Genomic DNA, 25,432 nt, shown 5'->3' with positions numbered 1-25,432 from the left:
TTTTTTCTTTAGGAAGGAAACCAGTCTCTACCATCTGGAGACAGACCTTGGTCTTCCCTTGCTAACTCATCATTTTGAAAACGAATTTCAGTAAAAACACAAACAAATCAGGTGGCACCATAAAAAAATTAAACAATTTATTAAACCATACGATTGTGTGGACTATTGCCCACTTCATATGAATGGTATTATTCAACTTCAGAATTTCTCATATATATATAGTAATATCGGATGCAGGACAAGGATTAGAGTGGATAAAAATCAATGATTTTTAAAAATCAAATTGATTTAAATCATGATTTAAATTAAAAGAATTTAAAATTTAAATTGTCAAAAAATCTGACTTTTTAATTTTAAATTCTGAATTATTTTTAATTTTCAGTTAGAATTAAATCAAATCCCAGGGCTGTAGAGGGCAAAGTCAAAGGGATATTAATACAGTATTGTCTGAATTTAATTTTCCCCTGAAACCACTGCGTATAATTTCTGCCTTCCCCACCTACCACAACCATGTGTACTATATCCATGTGTATGCATTTACACACATATGTACATATCCACATAACTGAAATGCTGGATAATAACTGCATACATCTGATGAAATGTGCTCCAGTTCATGAAAGCCTACAGCAAAATTAATCCATTGGTCTTTACAGTGCCGCAGGATTCCTTGCTGTTTTTACTGCAACAGACTAACATGATTATCCCTTGGGAAATCATTTTAGTAAACCAATTCTTTAGTATGTAAGTGAATGCCTGTAACATTTCACTCTACTATATTTACCTTTGCATTCTTTGGTGTATACTTGGGTACCAGTCGAGACAGAAGAGACCACAGGACAGGGTTATTTGGGTTGCTAGGAAAGAGATCATAGCAATAATAAAACTGCAGTTTTCTGCCAGAAAACCCATCAACATGCGTTGAAATGATAAAATGCACCTTCTAAGTAACTAAGCCAACACTTCCCCACCTAAATGTGGCTTCCCCCAAAATGGTTAGGTGATTTAGATGTCTAAATTATAATGACAGATGTCAGAATGGATCAGTGGCAGATGGGTAAAAGAAAAATCACTGTGGCTTGGACTGGAAATCATACTAGTGGACTGTACTCCAAATCTTTTGGAAGTATATCTTCCTTGCTTATGTACGGTATATGAGACTTAATTATCCTACTATCTGAAGCAAGCTAAAAATTTTTTAACAGTCTGCAAAGAAAACATCAATTGTTTTAAATTTTTTAAACAATTAAAATGTTGGCAAAATACTTCTTGACTTAAATGAAAATATTATTTTTGAAAAAAAATTAGAAAGCAATTTTTTTAGTCTAAAGCAACCTGAGGTCTACTGCGCTTCTGATGACACCACTGGAATATGAACACTTAATATCTAATCTAGTTTCCAAGCTGGTGTGCTGGGGAGGTGGTGGGCATGCTTAAGTCTAATGCTTTCAGCCCTGAGCTTTGAACCCGTTACTGATATATACTGAGCTCTGGTAACACAAGATGATTGCTTCTAAAAGGACCACCATCAAGAACAACAGCATGAAATTTAAGGTCTCAGTGTCATTTTGTTTTGTGTAAGACGTATACTACTTAATTGACTTAATGGACTACAATTGGTAAAATGGCAAATTGTCATTTTACACATTCCAGCTTTATCGGATGAAAAGCATTAAAATAATCTCAAGAAATGCCTAGTAACAGAAACAGAAGACCATAGGAAAGACTTGGAAAATGAAACATTTTCAACTCAGTCTGTCTCAGATGAGTATAATGCCCCCCCAAAATCCCTGTCTGGAAGAAGGATGTGATAAAAATATACCATAATTGGTTTCAGAAAAGCAGATTACATACCTGTGAACAGCTTTAGAAACTTGTCTCTGGACAGTCTGGCTTCTGCCTTGTAATGCATAGACAGCAGATGTCAGGAGACACCTCTTATAAAGATCATCCTTCCTTTCTAAATGCTTTAATAATTCTTTAAGGGCTGCTGTTGCAAGTGTAGCATCTTGCGCTATCAGCCCTAAAGTACACAAAGCTTGCAGACTTTCTGTATTAGGTTCCTGTAATATAGAGCTGTAAGTGAAACAGATAAATGGTTACTCGACACAAGATAATTCAAAAGTATAAGAGGAAGGCACTCCTGTTCACTTGGCCTGGTGTTGGAAAGTCTAAATGCCATCTACCACTGAAAAACTATTGGTGCTTCTAAAGCACTGCAAAATGCTCCAGAACAACACAACACATTGCAAGAAAGCAAAACAAAACAATGCTACAGCTCTTAAGTTATCAATTCTGCTGTCTTGCTTTTATTAATTGTTTTTATGTTGTCTTCCTTTTGAGTTTAATTGATTTATATGTTTATTTGATTTTCTACATTGTTATTATGTTTGTGTGTTTATTACTGAGTGTGTTATTGTTGTCTATTTTGTTGTGAACCATTCAGAGAAGGCTAGGTAGCCAGATGGGCGATATAAAAATCAAATAATACATAGAGTGTACAGAGTAATGCATATGATCTGTGTGAAGATCTTGAATGGAGACATATAGCACATCCCACAATCCTACCATAAGTCTTTTAAACTGACTATCCCAAAGTGTGAAGATGTTCATTTATGGGCTTTCAGAAGCTGCTGCCAGTTGAAGCAGCCAGCGTCAAGACAAAATGACCAATAAGCTTTGTGTAAGTCAGTTTTATATGTTTAGCTTCATGTCTCAAAGGGACTAAAGCTGTACTTGCTAAATCTAATCAGTGCTGAATCTTATCAGCAGAGTGGTCCAGAATGTTGCAAGAATGTACGATTTGCTTTGGGCAGTAGATGTAGTCTAGGCTCCATGAAGCTCATCTCATTATCATTGACAATGGGAAAGAGTCTCTTGGTCTTCATATGCAAGGAGAGAGAAAAATGGTGCGGCATTTTCTGATCCTGATGAGAATTCCAATAGATTGAACAGATACCTCTGTCATGAGTGTTAGGCTGCAATTTATTTTCACACCCCAGTTAGAATTTCAATACTTCGGGACTCAGTTTGTGTGCTTAAAATGCCACAGATTGTCCACACTAGAAATGCAGTTCAGCAGTCAAACATGATGCTGGGAAGCATAAGTTAATAACTGCAAATGAATTCAAGACCTATAATTTAGCAAGATAAGAGTCAAATGTGGTCTATATCTTCCCTGACAAATGGCCTCCCTAAGATCCCTCTCCTCCATTCTGAGATCAAATGGGTCTCATGTTCATATACTGAGATGATGTGGATCATATGGCACAGAGATCATATTGAGAAATATATTCATAATTTTGGGGGGTGGATAGCCATGTTAATTTACTGAACAATGAAAGACTCAGCTTTTGTGACACAAGGTTTTGTGGACTTTAATCTCCTTCTTCAGATGATGCTGGATCAGTGGATAAAGTTCCTGAAATCTTACGTCAAATAAAGCTTGCTAGTCATTAAGGTGGCCCAAGATTTGTCTTCCCCAATGATTAAGATATCTATAACAACAGTAGTTCCAAAATGTTCGCCATCAAGAGATCTGAGATTTTGTTTCCTTTTTTAAAAAAAGACAGAAGTTTCATTTGACAGGATCTCCTTAATTAGAGAATATTCTGGAAATAGCTGAAGAGCTACCTTTACACCTAAACAGTGTCGAAAACTATAAAAATAATTGGTTTTGGACTGCAACTCCTCTGAGTGCAGGGAACTAATAGGAATACTGGGATTTGTAGTTCAGTAACACCTGGAGGACTGCAGTTTGCCTTGTTCTGCTATAAAAAAGTAGATGAATGGTCAAGTAGGGGAAGGATTTCTATGACATTTCACATTTTATCTGCAACCTTCATTTAAACTCATAAGCAAGTTCAAATATGTTTGTGATCAGCTGGCACACAGAGCCCTCTCTGTGGGAACACAAGCGATAAGTCACCATCGAAAAATACTTACCCATCCTCTGATCCCATATTTTGGTATTCCCTTCTGCTGGTGCACTGGTCCAGCGGAGGGGTGCAATGGCGACCATTACTGGTCTAGCCCAATAGGATATTGGAGGATCGGTAAGTATTTCTTTGTTAATACCGCCCATAGGAAAAACAAACAAGCAAGCATTTAACCCTTGTAGTGCAGGAGCAGTTGTTTTTTTCTGAACTAAAACCTCAGTATTCGGGTTTTAATTGCAGCGTTGGCAGTTTGAAATAAATACAGCGGTGCTCCGCTTGACGACGATAATCCGTTCCGTTAAAATCACTGTTAAGCCATATCGTCATCAAGCGAAAGTAAAAACCCCATTGAAATGCATTGAAAACCGTTCAATGCATTCCAGTGAGCGAAATATCTCATCGTAAAGCGAAGATCCTCCATAGGGGAAGCCATTTTCGACCGCTGTCTTCCGGAAATAGGTCTGGAAAACAGCGGGTGGCCATTTTGAAAACCCGACCATCAGCTGTTTATGATCATCGTGAAGTGAAAAATCGATTCCTGAAGCAGGGAACCGATCGTTGTCAAACAAAAAAACCCCATTAAATCACCGTTTTGCGATCGCTATAGCGATCACAAAAAACTAATCGTAAAGCGATTTCGTCGTCTAATGGGGTCGTTGTGAAGCGGGGCACCACTGTAAGTTGATTTTGTGTTGCAATTTGGGCACTCGGGCTCAAAAAGGTTCACCATCACTGCCATAGGGTATGTATGATCAATTGAAAGGATGAAGACTGTAGAAGCAAGAAGGCTCATATGGGGAGAGACAGTCCTTCTGATAACCTGCACCTGAGCATATTAGGCCAGTGGTTCCCAACCTTGGGACTCCAGATGTTCTTAGACTAAAATTCCTGGAAGCCTTCACCACTAGCTGTGCTGCTCAGGATTTCTGGGAGTTGATGGCCAGAAACATCTGGGGAACCAAGGTTGGGAACCACTGGTATAGGTCATAACCAGCAGTTTGGATTAGTTACAGAAACATACTGGCAACCAGTGAAGCCGTTGTAACAGGGAAGTTATACACTCCCTGTAACTAACCCCACTTTGCAGCCTTGATGCAGCGTTTTAAGCCATCTAAAGCTTTCTAACAGATTTTAAAAGCAGCCCCACATAGAGTGCAGTATCATAATCCAGATGGGATATAAAACTTCACTTTTGCAGTATTGATCCACACATTTATGGCAATACTTTAAAAGCCATCTTAAAGAAATTTAACATTAATGTCTATAGCAAATATAAGAATGACTAATACAGTGTAGGATGATGCCATTGTTCTAATAGGTGGTTAAAATAGAAATACTGTGGCCATGACTAACATGCACAACTACTGTATATATGAGATTATAAATCACAGAGAACAATTGATCAGAGTCCTTTATTTGTTCATGGAGTTTGAGAAATGATACTATTAGGTAAGCACAGCAAAATTTCTGCACGTGCTTCAATTCATGATATTTTGCTGTACCCATCAAAGCCTTTCTTCCTGCCACTTCCCAGGGCTCCCTCTGCAAAGAAAATGATCAGTACTATCCTCTGAAGGTTCTCCCCCTTGTAAAAATGTTGATTGTTTCTGACAATTTGAGAGTGAAATGATGTTCACACACGGCGGCAGCACCTCTTCCTCCAAGAAAAATAACTCAAAGTGAAAAAGAAAGTATCCTGATAGGGCGGAATAGGGCTCCAGGTGAGAAACAGTTTTCCATTCTTTCTTTTAAAGGGCTAAGTATCACATGGGCTGCAAACTAAATGAAAGCTCATGCAGCAAAGTCCTGTTTTTAAAGGATTCAAGAAGGCCAATGTATGTCGTCAGTGACACCGCAGACACTTTCCAACAGATCAGGGAGGAAATCTCCAAAGGTCGAAAATCCACAACTACCCGTTTCTGGGCCTTGGAAGGCTACAAGGACTCTCTGCTCCACATTTTTAAAAACAGGTGATTATCTAAGCTGAACATGGCCCCTCATCCTCTCTGGTGGCCATTTTTTTAAAAAATTACAAAAGAAAAGAAAAGTCCCAAATTTGGGGCCAGCCATTCCCTTGAGCCTAGTGGCTATTTCCCTCCTCTTTCTCTGTTTTGCATGCAATCCTGTTGGCACCCAAGTTCAGTTTTAGGAACAGTGATGATTATTGTCTTGGATACATGCAAGCATCTAATACCTACCATTTAAATAAGAGGGTTTTGGCGGCATCCAGTCGATTCTGCTTGTATTCCAATATTGCCAGGGCTGTCAGAACAGATGCTTTGTCTTGCTCGTTTTCAGCAGCAGAGAGAGCTTTCTCATAAGCTAGTAATAAAAAACGAAAATTCTAGATGTAAAGGATTTGTTTACAGCTAAGGGATCTTTTTTACATTTTAATCTTTATTGCATTTAAAAAAAGAAATTATAAAAATTATAAAAAATATAAAAAATTATCACAATATTAGCAATTGTGACGTTTGCCACGTGACCCTTCCTTCACCAAACAAAGGCTCACGCCGCCAGCTCACCAGCAGATATCAATTGAGAAGCTACTTCTCTTTCTCACTGCCACCAGTGAATTTCTGTTATCCAAAACGTAAAAGACTTTATTCAGACACTTGCTGACAACAGAACTGATTTATTGAAGTGTATTAAATTATATTGGAATCACAGATGTTATTTATTCATTGCATACAATCAAATCAAGATCACATATCTTTTGCCACCATCTGCTCTATCTATGTATCTGTTTCTCTATACCAGCTTATCTCTATCTCTCTTCTTATCTCTCTTCTTATCTCTCTATCTCTCTTGATCTTATTTCCAACTGTCCCTCTTATTTCCAACTGCTATATTCCATTCTCTCTAACTGCCACTCTCACTCTGCCACACCTTCTTCTATTCGCTGACTCCGCCCCTCCATTCCTCCCATAGGCTCATGCAAATGAGATCTGGACATGAGTGACAAGAGTGACGTGGGGCCGAGCGTCACAGAGCACATAACCAAATTAACTTTCTATTATCTCTTTCGCAAAACAATAAGTCTTTAACATTTTTACTTCCTTATTTTCCACCAGACATTTATTTTCTTCGCAATCTTAATAATACCTTTCTTAATTCTTATTTTATATACATATTAACAATCTGCTTTACTTTCTTTTTACTTCTGTTGAGAGCAGCTCTGCTTCTAATTTACCTGTAAGCCTAGGTCACTTGGTACAGGTTTGGAATCTTTCTTCCATTTCTGTCTGAGATAATTCTTGACTTTTCCCCATTGAGATTCGTGCTCTGTTCTACTCTTTCCTTTCAATGAGTCTGTTAGTTTGTCCATTAATATTAGTTCCTGTAATGTTATTAAACAGTCCTCCACCAAAGGTTCCTCCTTGTCTTTCCATTGTTTTGCCACTTGAATTCTGGCTGTGCCTAATGTGTATAAACAAATTTTTGTCTCTTGTCTCCAGTTTAACTTTATCATATTGAACAAATAAGTTTCAGGTCTCATCTCTATTTTTATTTTTAAATCTATGGTGATCATTTTTTCTATTTCTTTCCAAAATTTCCTATTAAATTTACAACCCCACCACATATGATATAGTGTTCCTTTTATTATCTTAAATCTCCAACATTTATCTTTCTCATTTTTCTTCACCTTTGCCAATTTCTCTGGTGTCATATACCATCTATATAATATTTTCATATAATTTTCTTTCAAATCTGTACTTATTAATAGTTTTTGGTTGTGGGTGGGTGATCATTACTGTCAAGGAGAGAATAACTACAGGCTTTCATCCCATTTTAAAAATTGTAACCAGTGGCCGGAATACCTCAGAGTAGCTTACATCCATAGTATTTGTCCAATGATTTGTGACTAACTGAAAAATGAAGCCCTTTAGACTCCCCTAACTCTAAAACTAGACAATTATGAGGACTTGGGCTCTGTTCCCCCACCCCGCCTTTTACTTCTTATTTTTGCCTGGTGACTCCCTATTTTCATCAGCACTTCAGCTTTACTTGGAGAAGCAACTTCCCACTGGCCAGGCTTGCCTTCCTCCTTCCATTCCTTATCTCACAAATGCTAATTCCCCCCACCGATCTCCACCATTATCCCTCTGGCAGACCTATCAAAACAGGCCTAGTATACTGCTCCATATACTGGTGAGTGGTATAGAAAAGAAAGCTCTCCTCTTTTGTGGAACATATGCATGTGTCACAGACCATTAAAAAGGCTACCTCATTTATTTACTTGAGACAGGAGCAACTGTCCCTTCCGGCCCATGGATTATGAGGAAAACATCACTTATCAATGCTACCTCACCTTCATTCAGGGTAATACATCATTTGTAATTTCTGTAATAGACTATCAGTATTTGGCTCATTTACCTACATTAGGAACTTTTTAGCGCACCAAAACACGGATAATTTAACATGAGTGATCACTGTATGCTGCCAGTTTCTAGCTTGTTAGTTCTCTGTAGATTAAAAACTAGTATCAGCTGTTACAGCTCAGTGCATTGGAGTGCCTGGCTGTAGAGCCAAGGGCCAGGGGTCTGAATCACCACTGTGGCCTCCAGGAGAGAAGTCAGCAAAAATCACCCAGAAGTGTGTGCTGCTGATGTGCTTAGTTGTCTGCATGGCTTTAGCCAAAACACTGGCAGCAGGAAGGACTAGTAAAGTATTTCTCAGTAATTTTACCTAGCAAATCCTTGGAGGGTTGCCATAAGATGGGTGTACTAACATAATTAATTATTTAAAAAGGTAAATTCAAATATCCCAGTTTCCTGGATAAAGACAGGATAGAAATCAAACAATATATTGATAAACATTCACTTTGTAAGTGCACTGTAGTTGCATGGTGCAAAAAAGCCTTAGCAATGGTAGAGGTTTGCTTGAATAAAAATTCTAAACATTAATTTGTGGCTTTTTTTGGTCAGAGTTTAAAGAACTGTAAATGTATGGAGCATTACTGGAAATGGCAAGATTTGCTTTTTGGCAGATGGCAGCATATCACAGCTGTGAAGCTGGCTGCAGGAACAACAGGTTGAAAATGGTTCTTGGATGGCAAGGATCCATCAATAACACTCACCCTATTCCCCAAGGTGAGTGTTTCTTCCTCCATGAGCAAGAACAAATGACTCTAGAGCAGCAATGGTGAACCTATGGCAAGTGTGCCACAGCTCGCACACAGAGCCCCTCTGTGGACACGCAAGCCATAAGAATTGATCACTACCCCAAGCAGCCAAACCTGAGAAGGAGGCTGCAGCCACAATGCTAGCGCCCTGACAGGTGGCAGGCCAGGATCTGGAGCAGCTGGCAGCTGGCGGCAGCAGGCTAGTCGAGGTATAGGTAGCGGCGGGATTGGCCATGACTGGAGGCGAATCCGGAGTGGGGTTGGGGGCGCCTCCGTACCTGGGATTCCCCATTCCGGCACCGCCACATCCGCTTCTGCCACCACCTGCTGGGTTGTGGGGTTTTTTTGTTTTTTTTTCCAGTTTGGGCACTCAGGATGAAAAAGGTTCGCCATCACTGCTCTATAGCTTGGAGAGAGAAAATGTGGCAGGTTTCGATGCACCTTGGAAAACTCCAAAAACATAAAAAATGTTGACGAGTGCAGCCTCCTGGACATATCTTCCTCACCTCTAGAGATTTGTCAGAGTGAGATCAAATAAAAAGTATAATGACACTCCAGAGAAGTGTAACTGGATGTGAAGAGGTTGCACACAATCACCACTGTACTGACTTCAGAATGCAAGTGCAACCCCTTCACAACTGGGCCAGAAGTATGGACTTCAGGCTCTGCATGTGTGCGCTCAGAGGCAAGATACTATTGTCCCTGGTGGAAGGTGCATGGAAATGTAGTGACTACATTTCTCACTGGATATAAAGGTCAGAAAAACACACTGACTCTTGTTCAGTTTCCTCCAAAAGCTGAGTAAACAACTGTGGAGTCAAGCTGCAGTTCTGGTATATGAAAGAAAAAATGATAACCCACATTTAGTTACAGTAATAACTCATATTGTTAATAGCAATTTCTCTGGTTTATGTCACACGTGTTGCAGGAATATTTAATGAAGTCAGCCTCTAACCATTCTTTTTTGGGAAACACCATTGTGGTCTTAACACACTTCAATGAATCACAAGCGATTCTAACCCAGTGATAATTTAAATTTATGCTCATATTCATACTTACACTTTTGACTTTCTTGAAAGTATCCTCTCTTGAAATAAGCCAGAGCAATTCCTATGATATCATCAAATTCTGAGAGACCAGTTGACAAGAAAGCTTCAATGGCATCATCATAATGGCCAAGAGTACTTATAGGAAGGAGAAAGAACAAAACCAAATTAGAAAATGTAAAACAGCCTCAGCCCGGTTATAGCAAACTTCTACATGGAGCATTTCGAAAAACAGGCCCTGGCTTCGGCACCCTTCGCACCTACAGTCTGGTTCTGATATGTGGATGACACCTTCGCAATTTGGAACCACGGTGAAGAAAAATTGGAAGAATTTCTAAACCATCTCAACAGCATCCACCCAAATATATAATTCGCCATGGAAAAAGAAATAGAGGGCCAACTCCCGTTCTTAGATGTCATACGGTAAAGGTAAAGGTTCCCCTTGACATTTTTAGTCCAGTCGTGTCCGATTCCAGGGGGCGGTGCTCATCCTGTTTTTCAAGCCGTAGAGCCAGCACTTGTCTGAAGACAGTTTCCGTTGTCACGTGGCCAGTGTGACTAGGGAACACTGTTTTACCTTCCCACCGAGATGGTACCTATTTATCTAATCGCATATACATGCTTTCGAACCGTTAGGTTGGCGAGGAGCTGGGACAAAGCGATGGGAGCTCACTCCGTCGCGTGGATTCGATCTTACGACTGCTGGTCTTCTGACCCTGCAGCACAGGCTTCTGCGGTTTAGCCCACAGCGCCACTATGTCCCTTTTCTTTTCTTAGATGTCATGGTCATACGCAAAACTGACCTCCTATTGGGACACAAGGTCTACAGAAAACCCCCACACACAGACCAGTACCTATACAAAAACTCCAACCACCATCCACAGGAAAAAGAGGCATAATCAAAACACTGGTAGTGGAACTGTGAAGCTCAATTTCCCAGCACCAAACTCAACCATCTGAATTGGGCCCTACAGGCAAATGGCTACTCCAAAAATGAAATCACAAGAGCCATCAAACCAAGAAAACAACACCAAACTGAAGAAGAAAAACAGCCACCCACAAATAAAGTATTTCTGCCATACATCAAAGAGGTCATGGACCGCATGGGGAAACTTTTGAAAAAACACAACCTACACACAGTATTCAAGCCCACCACAAAAAAAACAACAAATGTTACAATCAGCAAAGGAGAGAAGGGACCCCATCACCACTGCAGGAGTATACCACAGTGGTTCTTAACCTTTGTTACTCGGATGTTTTTGAACTGCAACTCCCAGAAACCCCAGCCAGCACAGTTGGTGGTGAAGGCTTCTGGGAGTTGCAGTCCAAAACTCCTGAGTAACCCAAGATTAAGAACCAGTGGTATACCAGATACCTTGCAGTTGTGGACAGGTATATACTGGAACCATAAAACGCAGCATTCACACCAGAATCAAAGAACATGAGAGACACTGCAGACTAAAGCAAACGGAAAAATCAGCAGTAGCTAAACATGCCCTAAAACAAGCTGGACATGAAATTCTATTTCAAAATATTGAAATACTGGACAACACCAGCAATCATTACGTTAGACTGCACAGGGAAGCCATTGAAATCCACAAACACCAGCAGAGCTTCAAGAAAAAAGAGGAAAGTGTGAAGCTCAACAAAACTTGGCTTCCAGCTCTCAAAAATACAGCGTGCAAAAGGTCAACGAACTCTACCCAGCCACAAGGACCGGTGATCACTACACACAAAAGATCAGCTAACACCACCCATCAATCACAGTGACAAATAATCTCTCCTCCTTATCACAACACTACACCCACAACAAAAACACACAGATCACCATAATCACCCATCTCCTGAAAAGGACAAAAGCTGATCCCACAGCTATAAATACTCAACTCCCAAACAAACTGCACCAGAGCACAGAGTGCTACTCCTGTCCTCTGAAGATGATGGCCAGAGAGACTGCCGAAACGTTAGGAAGAACAACCTCCAGAACACGGCCAAAGAGCCCAAAAAACCCACAACAACCAAATGTAAAGCAATTCATATAATTTTCAGGTCTAACCTATATAACATACCTGTGAAATAACTGATTTACACCCACCTCCATAAAACTGTTAAGTAGTAAATCTATGCCCACCCTTTTTACCACTATGAAAACGTCCATACCTGACTGTAATTCAGCTCATCTGCAATTCTTCATCAGAAATTGCAGAATAAAATAAAATGTATATATAGTTTCAGATGGAATTGTATGAATATAAGGAGATCTGGGAGCAAAGTTTATGAGCATGTTAGAACTTGCATGCTTGAACATTAAAGTTGTGTATGAGATGAAACACGAACATGGTCAACTCAGAGAATGTTTTCCACTCAAGATCTTTTTAACTGTTTGACTTATACAGTACCATCAAGAACCCCCACTGTCCGTTCAATGGATTTAAATGGGGAAAACAAAAAATCACCAAAAATTAACGAAGACTCAGAACAAAACCAAATTAAGTTTGCACATGTTTCAGAAGGTGCACTACCGAATCCAAGCATTTAAAACAGGTTTCAAACATTTTAAGACACTTTTAAATGAGCAAAAACGGACATCGTTAAGTGAAATTCCCCCATAGAGAACATCGTTAAACGATGGGGAAAATTCCTCAAAGAAACCCATTGCAAAGCGAATACATCATTAAACGAAGCAATCGCTAAGCGAGGCACCACTGTATTCTCTTTCCTGAAGTCACACAGAAGTGGACTGCTTTTGAAAGGGAAAGGATAAGCTAAAAGAAGCCTGCATCACAGCATAGTTAAAATTCAAAACCTGGATTGTACATTCCTAAGCCCTTAGACATACCTAAAACAGCATTCTGTATTTTGGCAATAAATGTTTGGAATCAATTAGAGAATTAATACAGTAGAATTGTTTCAACAGAACAATTGCCTAACACAAGTCTAATCGTTTGAGGTTTAGATTTTGACACTCCACTGCACAATTTTGAAAACTACAGCAAAATGTAATAATTTAAATAACAGTTGTTTTTTCATACTGTAGTATTTATAACAGGTTGGATCCAAACAAAATAGAGATAGACTTCGCTTGTGCAATGTGCCTTTCCTGTCTCCTCTCCCCCCCCCCCCCGAGTGCCCTCACAGGTTTCTGAGGGGCAGAGCTTCCTCTGGATTGGTTTGGGATGGGTCACGGGAAGACGCTGCAACAGAAACTGGAGGAATTTGGGAGATGCCTTGTGTAACCAAAAGTGCTTGTCTGAAAGTACAAAACATCTCTGGATCCATCCCAAGATATATTTATTTATTCACTACATATATATTCTTCGTTTCCACCAAGCACCTCCAAGAAGCATACCTGTTTTTTTTTCTTCCATTTACACTGCAAAATGAGGATACATAGTGACTTGTCCAAAATCTCCTAGTTAACTTTATAATTTTGAACCTTTATGACTTTCTAACCACTGTGCAGTACCAGCTCAATGTAACAGGTACTAAAATTTTATCATATTGTAAAAAATGATACAGCAATTCAATTTTCCATTACAGTGAGAGACCAATCCATTATGAACATTTTGCAGAATTACAAATCTTGATCTTACAGGATATTGGTATTATATTTATCTTAAAATAGGCACTTACCACAGTGATCTGCCATAATTTCTCATTGCTACATTGTATTTTTCTTTATCTTCAGAATTCTTCAGCAACAAAACTGCCCTGAAAACGATGGAAAATGATTTTCTAGGGATTTTACAGTTAGTAATGAGTCTGCAAGAAGTGTGAAATCTAATCTTTATACTGCTACCTCAATGACACTCTTTCATTCAAGATTTAAGATACAGAACCTGACCTTTTAAATAATGATTAAAGCCAACTCTCAGGTTGAAGGAGAAAAGGACCATTTAACTGCTTTTTTGTGTGTTTTCAGTGGGAAAAAACTCTATTTTGAAATTTCATCAAAAACTTGGCCTTTACTGAAGATAATAAGATTTCCATGTTTGGGCCTGACATTTGGTGCACATGAGTAGAATTAAGATATTACCTGGGAAGTTATTTTATGCTCTTTCTGCTTATTTAGCATAATATCTTCCTTGAGCTTTCAAGACAGAGTACTAAACAAAACAAGAGCTATCTGACAGAAATAAAAAATGTCTAGCTTAGGCAAGTTATTTTCCCCAAATAGAAGCAACAGAGCATGGTTCATATTGCCTTCCTACTCCAGCTTTCTTCGGTTGCACGTTCTAATGCCTAAACCCGTTCTTTCTGTAACTGCCACCAATTACGGGTTGCTCTTTATTATTTTGTGCTACTTATTACAGCTTAATGACTCATGAAATTCAGCAGCATATATTGCTTATGCTTTTCCATCAGGTCTGACCAACAAAAAATATTTAAGATACCCTGGCTTGCTAGCAGAGGTGGTACTATGCCAGGTCAAATTGTGCACTGAGGGTGTTTGGCATTTTTGAAAAAAAAATACATTGTTCAACACAGTTTACCTCTGGTATGCATCTGCTGCTTGCTTTTTCAGCTGAAGATATTCATTCAAATAGCCAAGCATTGTGAAGGCACATGCATCATTTTGGATTCTTTCTGCAAAATCAAATGACACATACACAAAATTAAAAGGGGAAAATTGAGGAAATTAAAGAAACTGAGTTTTAGGTACTAAAGACATGCCTCTAGTGCTGGAAACTATATTCCATAATTAGAGATGTGCACAAACCACTAGTTCAGTGGCTTGCCAGTTCGGACAATGACCCAACAAGTGTTCCACATTTTGGTGCCCCACCCCCGTCTGGCGGGCGCCCACTCAAGAGGCAGCGCCCAAAGGAATCGGGGCAGGGAAGCCAGCACACTATCTCTGAATGGGTCCCTGCCAGAGAGGTTGAACCACAGAACAACTGTTGGGCCATTGTCCAAACCAGCACGAACTGCCAAACTGGCAGTTCACACCCATCTGTATTCATATTAACTGGTTATTTCTCAGGGGAACCTATATCTCTGGTTATGAGGTACAAGAATTAATACTCTTCCAATGTCCTGTTTTGGAGCCATTTGATCATGAGCATATTAAAGAGGAGCCTTTTGAACTTTCCTGTTTACCTCACCCTCTTACCAATGGTTGGTGTTATCTCATATTTTAAGGAACACAGGAAGCTGCTTTACATCAAGATAGTTCATCCAGCCCAGTATTGCAGACCCTGTCAGCGGCTCTCCAGAGTTTAATGCAAATATTTTCACCAGCCTTATCTGGAGATGTCAGGGATCTGAATGAAGGACCTTCTACGCTCAAAGCAGGTGCTCATGCAGGATTGGCCTTCCCACACATTTAGTGAAAAAAATGGCCATTGCTGTTTTAAGCCAAAAAACAGTCCTACTGGAAGGTCAAGGATTCATCTCACATACAATAATGTTTCCAGCTTTGGTCAACTGATGTCTTGAGAGATTTTCAAGAATAGCATGTCTGCAACAGCTTTACCCCTGACTGCCTCCCCACCAACCTACCTGCTGAGAGAAGAGATGCTTTCTATAACACTTTTATAGGATCAGTTTATCTTCCAAAAAGTCACACAACCTTAGGCACTGGATTGCATGCGTTAATTATATGTTGTCTGAAGTAGTATTTCCTTTTTTCTATTCTGAACCTCCTCAATGACTATATTTTACCACTTGCCTTGAATTCTCCTTTTAGAGGTTTTTCTGTTTCTTTCATACTATCCACACCTCTAATGGAACTTAAGCACCATACTTTATGGAATTCATAATTCGGTAACTTTGTCTCATTTTGAGTGGCTAACTGGCTTAAATGAGGTTTAAATATATAAAAACAACGACCCGGAACTATGATGTAGGTGTACTATTTAGATGCAAAGTAACGTTACCTGTATATTTAGTCAGAGCAACTTGTGCGGCGGGAACAGCATTCATCTGAAGAATATTGTATCTATACAAATCAGTGTTTCTATTGGTTTTATCTTGCAGGGTTGAGCACACCCAATGGGCATAGCCTTTTGCTCCTTCAGTCTGAATGCAGTAAAAACACAACTGGCGTTAACAACCACTCGGCTAGACAGACAAATGTTTTACAGTTTCTTAAACATATGAACCTGCAAAGTATACCTGAATGAACAGCTCTCTTTTTCTGCTCTTATTATTATTCCAACCCAGGCACTAGCAACTTGATATACTCAGACAAATCCCCAGAAATACTGAATGCACAACAGTTTGCCTGGAATAAAGGGAGTCTACACATTTCAGAAGCTCCATATAATAAATCCAGTGGAAGTGCAACAGAAACAGAAGAAATGTAATGGATCTATCAGTTGCCTCTGGGCTTCCCTTAGTTTCCCCTTTACTGATTTATAACCTAACATGGAAACAAGCACTTACATGCATGCTGAGTTCAGTGGTGTGCCTGAAGAGGTCCATGGTTTCATAGCTTCCAACTGCTTCAGCAATGAGAGCCTGCCAAAGGAAGACGGGACAAAAATCCCTAACTTGACACAACAGGCACTATCTATTTCCTTCCACATCAAATGTGGACATCATCAGCTGCTAAATCCAAGGAATGACAAAGAATAATTTCAACCTAGTAAAAAAGTTGTCCACAGAAATACAAACCTCCATCTTGCAGACTAAGCTACTCCAGTTTATGAGAAAGAAATCTCATGGAGTTGAGAACTTGAAACTGATGGAGACATAGAACTGGCAAAACTGGCAGCTAAATCGTAGTATCATCCTGCAAAAGGCATACTTTAAAACAAGAAGCCATTCTTGTTTTAAAGGTTGCTGAGGACACTTTTTCTGCTCTGGTTGCCTGGATGTAAAACACTGTCCTAGCTACAGTGGCACAAATCTCTTGTTCTTGTACCACAGTTAACAAAGTGATAGTACTAGTTTTTTGTCTGAACAATAATTGGAGACATCCTAGGATGGAGATACCATTAAATTCAATTACTTTCAAAGATTTCATCATTTAAGAAAAGTAGAAGGGGAAAAAATCCTGGAAACTGCTGAATGAAAAAGACTGCTTTTTTTCAGACAACCACTACATGGTAAATGTGGGTGCAAATGCTGTAAGCGATTCACAGGATATCTATCAATTTCAGTTTCAGCTGGAACTAAATACCATTCAATGTTCTGCTGCCCAAATCTTAACACCCTTAGGACTGTTTACACAAACAGAGGATTAGAAGGGCCTAAATTGAGATCTTACCTGCCCGATCCAACATGTTAGATGAGAGGGTTCCAGGGACTGGGCTACTTTGAAGGCTTCATGTGCTTGCTATGTGAATATATAAACACAAAACAAACACAGAACAATTAAACTGGGGAATGACACCTAGGATTATATTTTTTGCAGCTATTTAAGCCACAAGTAAAACTTCCTCCTTTCTTCGGACAGACTAAGAACGTTTTGGGCACTGGGGTCTGAATCCTGTGAACTTTACCAAAGAAGTAAAAAATGAAATCTTTCAAAAAGAAAAAGAAAAAACCTAACAGAACGTAAAAGACCTCAAATAGGGGGCAGAAACAAATACCACGTTTTTAAAAAAATCTATTCTATTCTCTGTATAAGAAACAGTAATTAACAAAAGAAACTTAAGCATAATTTAATATTAATTCTCTGTTGTGCTGGGTAGGTGGTACTGAACTCATATTACTGTTTCTTCTTTTCTAATTTTTGAGTGCTTTACTGCTTTTTGAATTGCTGGATGAGTGAGATATTTTTTGTGAAAGTCTGATGACAACTTTTTTTTCTCATCTACCATTGCTTGCTTTTGGAATAGACTGATTATCTTCTGCCTTGCAATTCAGATTTTTAGAGCAGTTTTTAAGGATTCTTTTGGGTTCAATTTGGACCACTAACAGGAAACATAAACAGGAAAGCTTGGAACAAAAAAAAAAAGAGCTTTCTCTTGCATACTAAGTGAAAGGACTGACATGTGGGGGAAAAAGATAAGAAAACAAAAGAGGAAGCTGCAGAGAAAAATGAAATAATAGAAATACAAAACTTTTCACTCTACACATCCCTGTTCTTCATCTCCAATAAATATACAGTGGTGTCCCGCTTGACGATGATAATCCGTTCTAGGAAAATCGCTGTTAAGCGAAATCATCATCAAGCGGGGGGAAAAAACCATTGGAATGCACTGAAAACCGGTCAATGCGTTCCAATGGGGAAATACCTCATCGTCCAGCGAAGATTGCCCATAGAGAACCACCGATCAGCTGTTTAAAATCGCTGTCTTCCAAAGCAGGGGTCTGGAAAACAGCCATTTTGCGAAGGGAGGGAAGCCATATTACAAAGGGAAGCCATTTGGTAGGAGCTGGAAAAATCGTTGTTTAGCGAACAACCGGTTCACGAAGCAGGCTCCTAATCGACGTCAAGCGAAAAAAACCCACTGGAACCATCATTTTGCGATTGCAATAGCGATTGCAAAAAACTCATTGTAAAGCGATTTCAACGTCATGCGGGGTAAGCGTCAAGCAGGGCACCACTGTATCTCAAATGGCATTCAAATACTATTTATTTGGCATTTAAATGGCCTAATAGCTCGCTCAAAATGGGAAGGTGACATCTTGTACAATTTCTTTTTAATTTATTTATCTTCTTACATTTAAACCAGAATAAAGTAGTATAAATACATATACACAGATACTTATTTACCTCTATATTTCCAGTTGTTAAATATAAGACTCCCAAATTGGTCCAGGCAATGATGTTCTAGACAAAAATAAATGAAATTATTAAATTAAATATTCCTGACATCATCTTCAAAACATTTGCAGCTATCTAGGGTACTTACAATTTGGTCTGCCTGAATAGATCTAATGAATGCATGCTGTGCAAGCGCATAGTTTCGAACACCTGAAAGAGACAGATCTGGTTATAACAATGTCTGCAATAGCCAGTAAAACTCTGAAACAGACGGACAACACTTTAAAAGTTTCCTTCAAAATATACCTTTGCAACAGGCCACCACACCAAGGGCATTCCAATAAAGATGGTTTTTGCTATCCAGTCTCACAGCTTTTTTAAGACACTGGAAGAAATTGAGAGAGTGCAGCACTATAATTTGACATAGCATAACTCATTTGTGTGTTATTCTAGAAAACCATTGCTGTTTAGTTGTTAAGTCGTGTCCGACTCCTTGTGACCCCATGGACCAGAGCACACCAGGCCCTCGTGTTTTCCACTGCCTCCCGGGGTTTGGTCAAATTCATGTCCAATCATCTTGTTCTCTATGTCCCCTTCTCCTCTTGCCATCACACTTTCCCAACATCAGGGTCTTTTCCAGGGACTCTTCTCACGAGATGGCCAAAGTATTGGAGCCTCAGCTTCAGGATCTGTCCTTCCAGTGAGCACTCAGGGTTGATTTCCTTCAGAATTGACAGGATTTCAGCCACTGTAATGGTTTTCTTTTAGACAGAAACAAAAGGCTAAAGGAAAACCACTGCAGTGGCTGAAATCCTGTCAGTTAGCACAGTAAGTCACAAATAGAGTAGGCCCACTGAATCACTGGGGATCTGATGAGTCAATTCTTCTCGAAGTTCCAATGATTAAATGGGTCTACTTTACATTTCACTGATTACACTATGCAACAGGATTTCAGCCAATAAAAATTTGAATTTACTACAGCCAACAAACCAAACAAACAAGCGGGTAAAAATTATACAGAAACATTGTAGAACCTCTAAAATGCATATATGCAACACAATGTTAATGTACAAAAAATGCTATTTAACTCATGTTAGAGTAAAGCCTCAATGCTTGGGCCCATTTTTAATTGCACCATATAAGAACACTGCCACTGATTACAAAGTGACCCCTATTGTCAAGAAAAGATTGCTAGAAAGTCTTTTATAACAGCCACAGCTTCAAAATGCTAGAAGCAAAAGATTTATTATTATAAATTGCATTAAAACAATGAGGATTTTAAAATATATATACCTGTACAGATTTCTCTAACAATTCACTGCTCTCATTCTCACTACTGCCCATTGCTGTCAGGTGCTGGGCTTGATTATAGTAATTTATGCCAAGATCACACCACGTATTTGGTGAGGACATCAGTTTTAATCCTCTGCCATAACACCTACAGAAATATGAATCATCATATGAAAAGAATCGTTTCTATGGTTGGAAAATAAAATAAACACATTAACTGAAGGATCCTTCCAAAGGCTGTCTGATTTATAAAAATGATATTTGAAGGCAAGTAAAAATAAACTGTTGAGAGAGAAACAGAATGTTCCATGGCCTTCACTTTTAAGAGCCATTACTGTTAGCACAGTTCAGTAATTAATCCCATGTAGCCCTTGTACAGGGAAAATTGGCAAGGCTTCAGTTCTGAACTGTAAGATGTGTTTGTGGGCTGCATTTGAATGAGTGGGCAAATAGCAGCCCCAGCGTCCTCTTCCAACTGGTTCTAGCCCCCTCTCCATCTCTAAGGACTCTTACAACTGTTCATTTTATCCAATCCTACACAATCACAAGCTGGGATTTCCAGAGAAAAAGTGTAGTAGCTGTTACTATCATCTGCAAGGCCAGATTGATTCCTGAATCTTCCTCAAAGCAGAGGAATGTAATATTCTACCTCAACGGATGTCCTACGGGAGAAGGAAGCAACATTTGAAGAATTTATTCCCTGCAAAAAGCTAGAAGTTGTCCAGATACCATCTGTTACCTTCCACTCCCTCTCAGCTTTCACACTGATAGCTCTCCTTTCATGCCAGCAAAGCAATTCAAGTGAGGGCTACCAGCCAAGACTTGAATTGCTCTGGAACATTACATAGCTTATTCCTTGGCCATTACCTTCCTCCAAGGCTCAGCAGTTCACTTTTCTTTAGTGTACATTTGTCCACATTCTGACCAATAAGGAACCCAGGAACTTTCACATTCACTTTGGATGGTGAAATAAAACAAACACAGGTACAAGCATCTCCAAGCAACTTCCAAAGGCAAGACACTTCGGGACGATGCTTTGCTGCTCTGAAATAAAGAAAAGAACTTAACAGAGAGTGAAGCTCACCTATGGAAGGTAGGGGTGGGTCTAGATTGGCCATTCCATGAATGGTGGGATGCCTTCACTTCAGAAGAAGTGGCCAGGAGCAGATCTTCAACAAATCCTCCTCTGTCACCCCTCAAACTGTACTGAAATATCCCCTGCCATCCAGCCCTGCTTTTTCAAATGTACAGAGAAATCACAAAGACACTGCCCTTGTCTTCTTGATTGAACGAACTCCACTGTACACTGCTCTGGATCAAACCCTTTCAGAAGAAATATAAAAGTAAATATTCCCAAATGATATTTTAAAAAGCATTTCTTTACATGCATAAGCACATCTAAGCTATCAGCTCACAAATGAAAAGTGGTAAGATTTCATTTCTTTTATAGGCTTTAATAATGTCAACAGTGAATTCTAAATACCTGGCAGAAAAAAATACTGATTTCAATGAAACTTAGTGCATTTGGGTCTTCCTCGGTTATAGCTCATCTTCTTCATCCCCAAACACTACAAATTCTCCACTGGGCAAATCACTTGCCATCGCCTACTCAAAGTTGGGGGCTTGTCCCTGGACAAGGAAGATGTGCATGGTGACTTTGTTCCTCAACACTGAAACAAAGGGAAGAGGGCTTGCACCCATGGTCCTGACAGTACTTGCAGAAAGGTTTGTTGCTATTATGTCACTTGTTTAAAGTTTACTTTCATTTATCGAATTAAGGCAATTTCTTTAACACTCACACATTTGAATTCAAAACCCATTGTATTTAGGGAGCTGGGGGTGATTCATGGCTCCAGTGAGAATTCTGACATGTTGAAAGTTGGCAGGAGGGCTCACCGAAAACATGATAATCATGTGCTGGACTCGATGGCCATATAGCCCCCTTTCAATTATTGTATGATTCACACACACAAAATCCAGTGTGGAACATTCTCTGTTCTAGTAGACTGCACTGACTAGGCCAAAATGTAAAGATGATTGGAATGTTTTTCCCAACTGGTCTTGGTTTATTAAAAGAATCCACAATATATGCTAAAAGGCTGAAACCTGGTGAGATTACCTGGAATTCTGTTCCACATCATTAGAGTGTAAAGCTCCACCAGCAGAGGAAAGCCGGATCTTCCACTTGTGCAAGCACTGATTTTATACAACCAAAGATCCCCATTACACATACCCAACTTATACTTGTGCAAGGAAACATGCATACTTCCTTGTGCAAACTCCGTAAAAAGTCAAGATGGCTGTACCACAACTTCTGTACAAGCTATTTGACTGAATATTTGACTGAAGAGCCTCGTGGCGCAGTGGTTAAACTGCTGTACTACAGCTAACACTGTGCTCACGACCCGGGGTTCAATCTCAGGTAGCCGGATCAAGGTAGACTCAGCCTTCTATCCTTCCGAGGTCGGTAAAATGAGCACCCAGCTCGCTGGGGGGGGGCAATGTGTAGCCTGCGCAATTAACTTGTAAGCCGCCCAGAGAGTGCTTGAAGTGCTATGGGGCGGTATATAAGCAGCACGCTTTTTGCTTTGCTTTTGAATATGACCCTGGGCATTGTATACAACAGTTCAACTGGCAATGCCATAGAATACTTGTACGTATTTTAGGTGCTGTCCTATGTAGAATTAGCAACCAAGTGTGACTTTGAGGGATCAAAGTGACCCATCCTTAAAGGATCTTAATGGAGAACATATATAATTACTAACCGTGCTAAAAAACCAAGGGATTGTTCTATGTAGTCCAGAGCCTTCCCATCCAGGTAGTCAACAAGAGCAGTTTTTGCCATCATAAGATAACATTCTCCCAGACCTGAACAGAAACCAATGTGTTAACATGTGATAAGGCAGCTACAACATAAGTTAAGCCCATAGGCCTCATGCAGCAGCAAATGGTGAGAAATCATTCTTCTGCTATATGGATATTTTAATATAAAGTTTAATATCCTTAATGTATATTATAAAAAACGCAACAATAAGCTGAGCTGAAAACCTATGAATGAAAGGAATATTAATAGATCTAAATATCTACGGATGCATATTATTTCCATATAATGTCCACATAGATCTAAACATCATCTACGAATGTGTATTACTGCCATATAATGTCCATTATTTGGGAATATCTTTATAAACTTCCTTTCCACTCAAGATGCAGGAGAAGCCAAAAAAAACCCCCAAAACAAACAAACAGAAAAGCAACCAGACTTTCCTCTAGGGCTACATGTTTTTCATGTTGTTGACAAAAGAAAATACTTTTGCTACCTATGTATGAATCCCCCGCATATGCAGGAACATATAGTTGTATTGGGAAAAGTTTTTAACTCACTGTTTTACTACATATCAAGGACAGAATTGCCCTGAAGTAATCAGAGCAGTAAAGTTGCTGGCCCTAACAAAAACGCCTGAATACCTTTCAGAGCAGGAACATAATCTTTTGTTGTCTTCAAGATGTGCTGATATTCTGCAATAGCCTCTTTATATTTCCCTAGCATCTGTTCAATTGCTGCTGCTTTATAAATACTGTATATAGACTTGGGGTTCAGTTCTCTGGCCTTTCGGAAAGACTTCAGCGCTGTCGTGTGTCCCCCTCTACTCAGATACGCCTCTCCGAGGGACTCCCAACAGTGAGGGTCCTTTGGATCGGCTCGCAGAGCCGCCTGCAAACTGGGCACATGGAGAAAGCACAGGCAATTTTGTGAATTAAAATAGAATTAAAATTCATGGTTGGTTATGACAAGTTTCTTTTAAAAGCTTTCTCTATAAAACATATCAGATTGCTTTCTCTGAAAAGTAACTGCAGTCTCCAATAAAAATGTCCATAAAAATAGTCCATACTAAGTTTATTTTGAAGAACAGCAGAGAGAGAACTTGTGGCGAAGGAGAAAGCAACAGTCTGACTTTCGTAATGGTGAAACCAAACAAATCAGATTAATATTGGGGTTACTGATTAGTAAACTATTTTAAACAAACATACAAAAAGGGAATGGCTAAAGGTTCTTTATACAGTATGCCAGTTTAAGGACAATTGAATAATTAAAAGCAAGTAACCTTTAACAACTACCTGACTCTTAGAAGGCATTGAGGGAGTCAATCATGACTGTTAAAAGTCTGCCTGAAAACACAGGTGGGTCTTTAGCTCCTGGCCAAAGGATAAAAGGAAGGGGGACAAACTGTGCATTCCTTTTAATGGGACTTGTCAGTAAGTCCTCTGTAAGGTTGAGCAACCAATGCTTAGTGTGGAGAGACAGCCCTGACATCTGTGCATTCTGGGCTGACAGAGTTCTAAGCAGTTCCTGTACCCTACTTCATCTTTACTTCATCACTTTAAAAAGGCCGCTTCTATCTGGGGGCATACATTAATTCTGCCACATTTTTGCCAATTGCTATGTTTTAGACCAGGAGCATGTTTTTTTTTAAGAAATGGAAGTGACTGAGTGTCTATGTGTGTGTGTGCACGTGCACATGCACCATGAGGGACAGCCTTATGAGGTCTGAGAGGCGTGTGTAGCTCCCACACCTCTGGAAGCTTGTGTGCCCCAGATTAGAGCTATCACAGAGCCCAGGCTATTCTACAAGCAAACATGGGTGTGGGCGACTGCAATACTCCAGATGTTTTAGGGCCACATCTCCAAATAGCTACACCGGCTAATGCCAATGGGAGCAGTAGTTTGACAACATACGGGAACAACCATGGCTACCCATCTGAAGAAGAAAGGACCACACCCCAGATGTTTCACATAAGCAAAATGAAAAATAGAAAAACACCTAATTCAATTCATCAGCAAACAACAAGATTTGCCTTTGTAAAAACCTACACAGATACTATCAGATCATGTATTTAACCTGCATTTGCAAACAACAATTAAGCCCCCATATCATTGGTGGTCTTACTCTGCCACAGCTTGGGAATGCTGTCCGGCTCTCAGGTAATAAAGCCCACGACGAAGCCAGGCCCATTTTGCTCGCCCAGCACTTGCGCGTTCCGTCACCTCCGTCAAGATAGCAAGGGCAGTGTCCTAATGAAGCCGGAAAATGTCACAGCAAGTTTATTATGCACACACATAACCACACAACACAAATAGGCAGCACTGCATATCAGAATTTTATGTATGTATGTATGTATGTATGTATGTATGTATGTATGTATGTATGTATGTATGTATGTATGTATGTATGTATGTATGTATGTATGTATGTATGTATGTATGTATGCATGCACGCATGCATGTCTGTGTATGTCTCTGTGTATGTATGTATGTAGGTATGTACGTATGCATGTATATTTCTACCCTGCCCCTTTAGTGAGCATGCCACTA

General features: G+C 39.6%; 1 protein-coding gene across 1 annotated transcript in view; it reads right to left on the bottom strand.

Moving 5' to 3' along the window:
• SKIC3 (SKI3 subunit of superkiller complex) overlaps positions 1-25,432 on the bottom strand; it is a 62,777-nt gene that overhangs the window by 17,747 nt on the left and 19,598 nt on the right. Inside the window, exons 16-32 of the mRNA XM_072992516.2 lie at positions 25,008-25,132; positions 23,527-23,780; positions 22,824-22,926; positions 20,926-21,102; positions 20,062-20,206; positions 19,075-19,153; positions 18,917-18,978; positions 18,778-18,834; positions 17,323-17,391; positions 16,497-16,571; positions 15,989-16,130; positions 14,603-14,696; positions 13,743-13,820; positions 10,123-10,247; positions 6,137-6,260; positions 1,855-2,076; positions 785-857 (exon numbers count right to left, since the gene is read on the bottom strand). Coding sequence (XP_072848617.2) covers positions 785-857; positions 1,855-2,076; positions 6,137-6,260; positions 10,123-10,247; positions 13,743-13,820; positions 14,603-14,696; positions 15,989-16,130; positions 16,497-16,571; positions 17,323-17,391; positions 18,778-18,834; positions 18,917-18,978; positions 19,075-19,153; positions 20,062-20,206; positions 20,926-21,102; positions 22,824-22,926; positions 23,527-23,780; positions 25,008-25,132 — 2,004 coding nt within the window. The remainder of the gene's footprint in view (positions 1-784; positions 858-1,854; positions 2,077-6,136; positions 6,261-10,122; positions 10,248-13,742; positions 13,821-14,602; positions 14,697-15,988; positions 16,131-16,496; positions 16,572-17,322; positions 17,392-18,777; positions 18,835-18,916; positions 18,979-19,074; positions 19,154-20,061; positions 20,207-20,925; positions 21,103-22,823; positions 22,927-23,526; positions 23,781-25,007; positions 25,133-25,432) is intronic.

The sequence above is a fragment of the Pogona vitticeps genome, chromosome 2 (assembly GCF_051106095.1).
Source record: "Pogona vitticeps strain Pit_001003342236 chromosome 2, PviZW2.1, whole genome shotgun sequence".
Taxonomy (NCBI): Eukaryota; Metazoa; Chordata; class Lepidosauria; order Squamata; family Agamidae; genus Pogona; species Pogona vitticeps.
The sequence above is the reverse complement of the archived record's forward strand: the minus strand, read 5'-3'. Positions and strand labels throughout refer to the sequence as shown.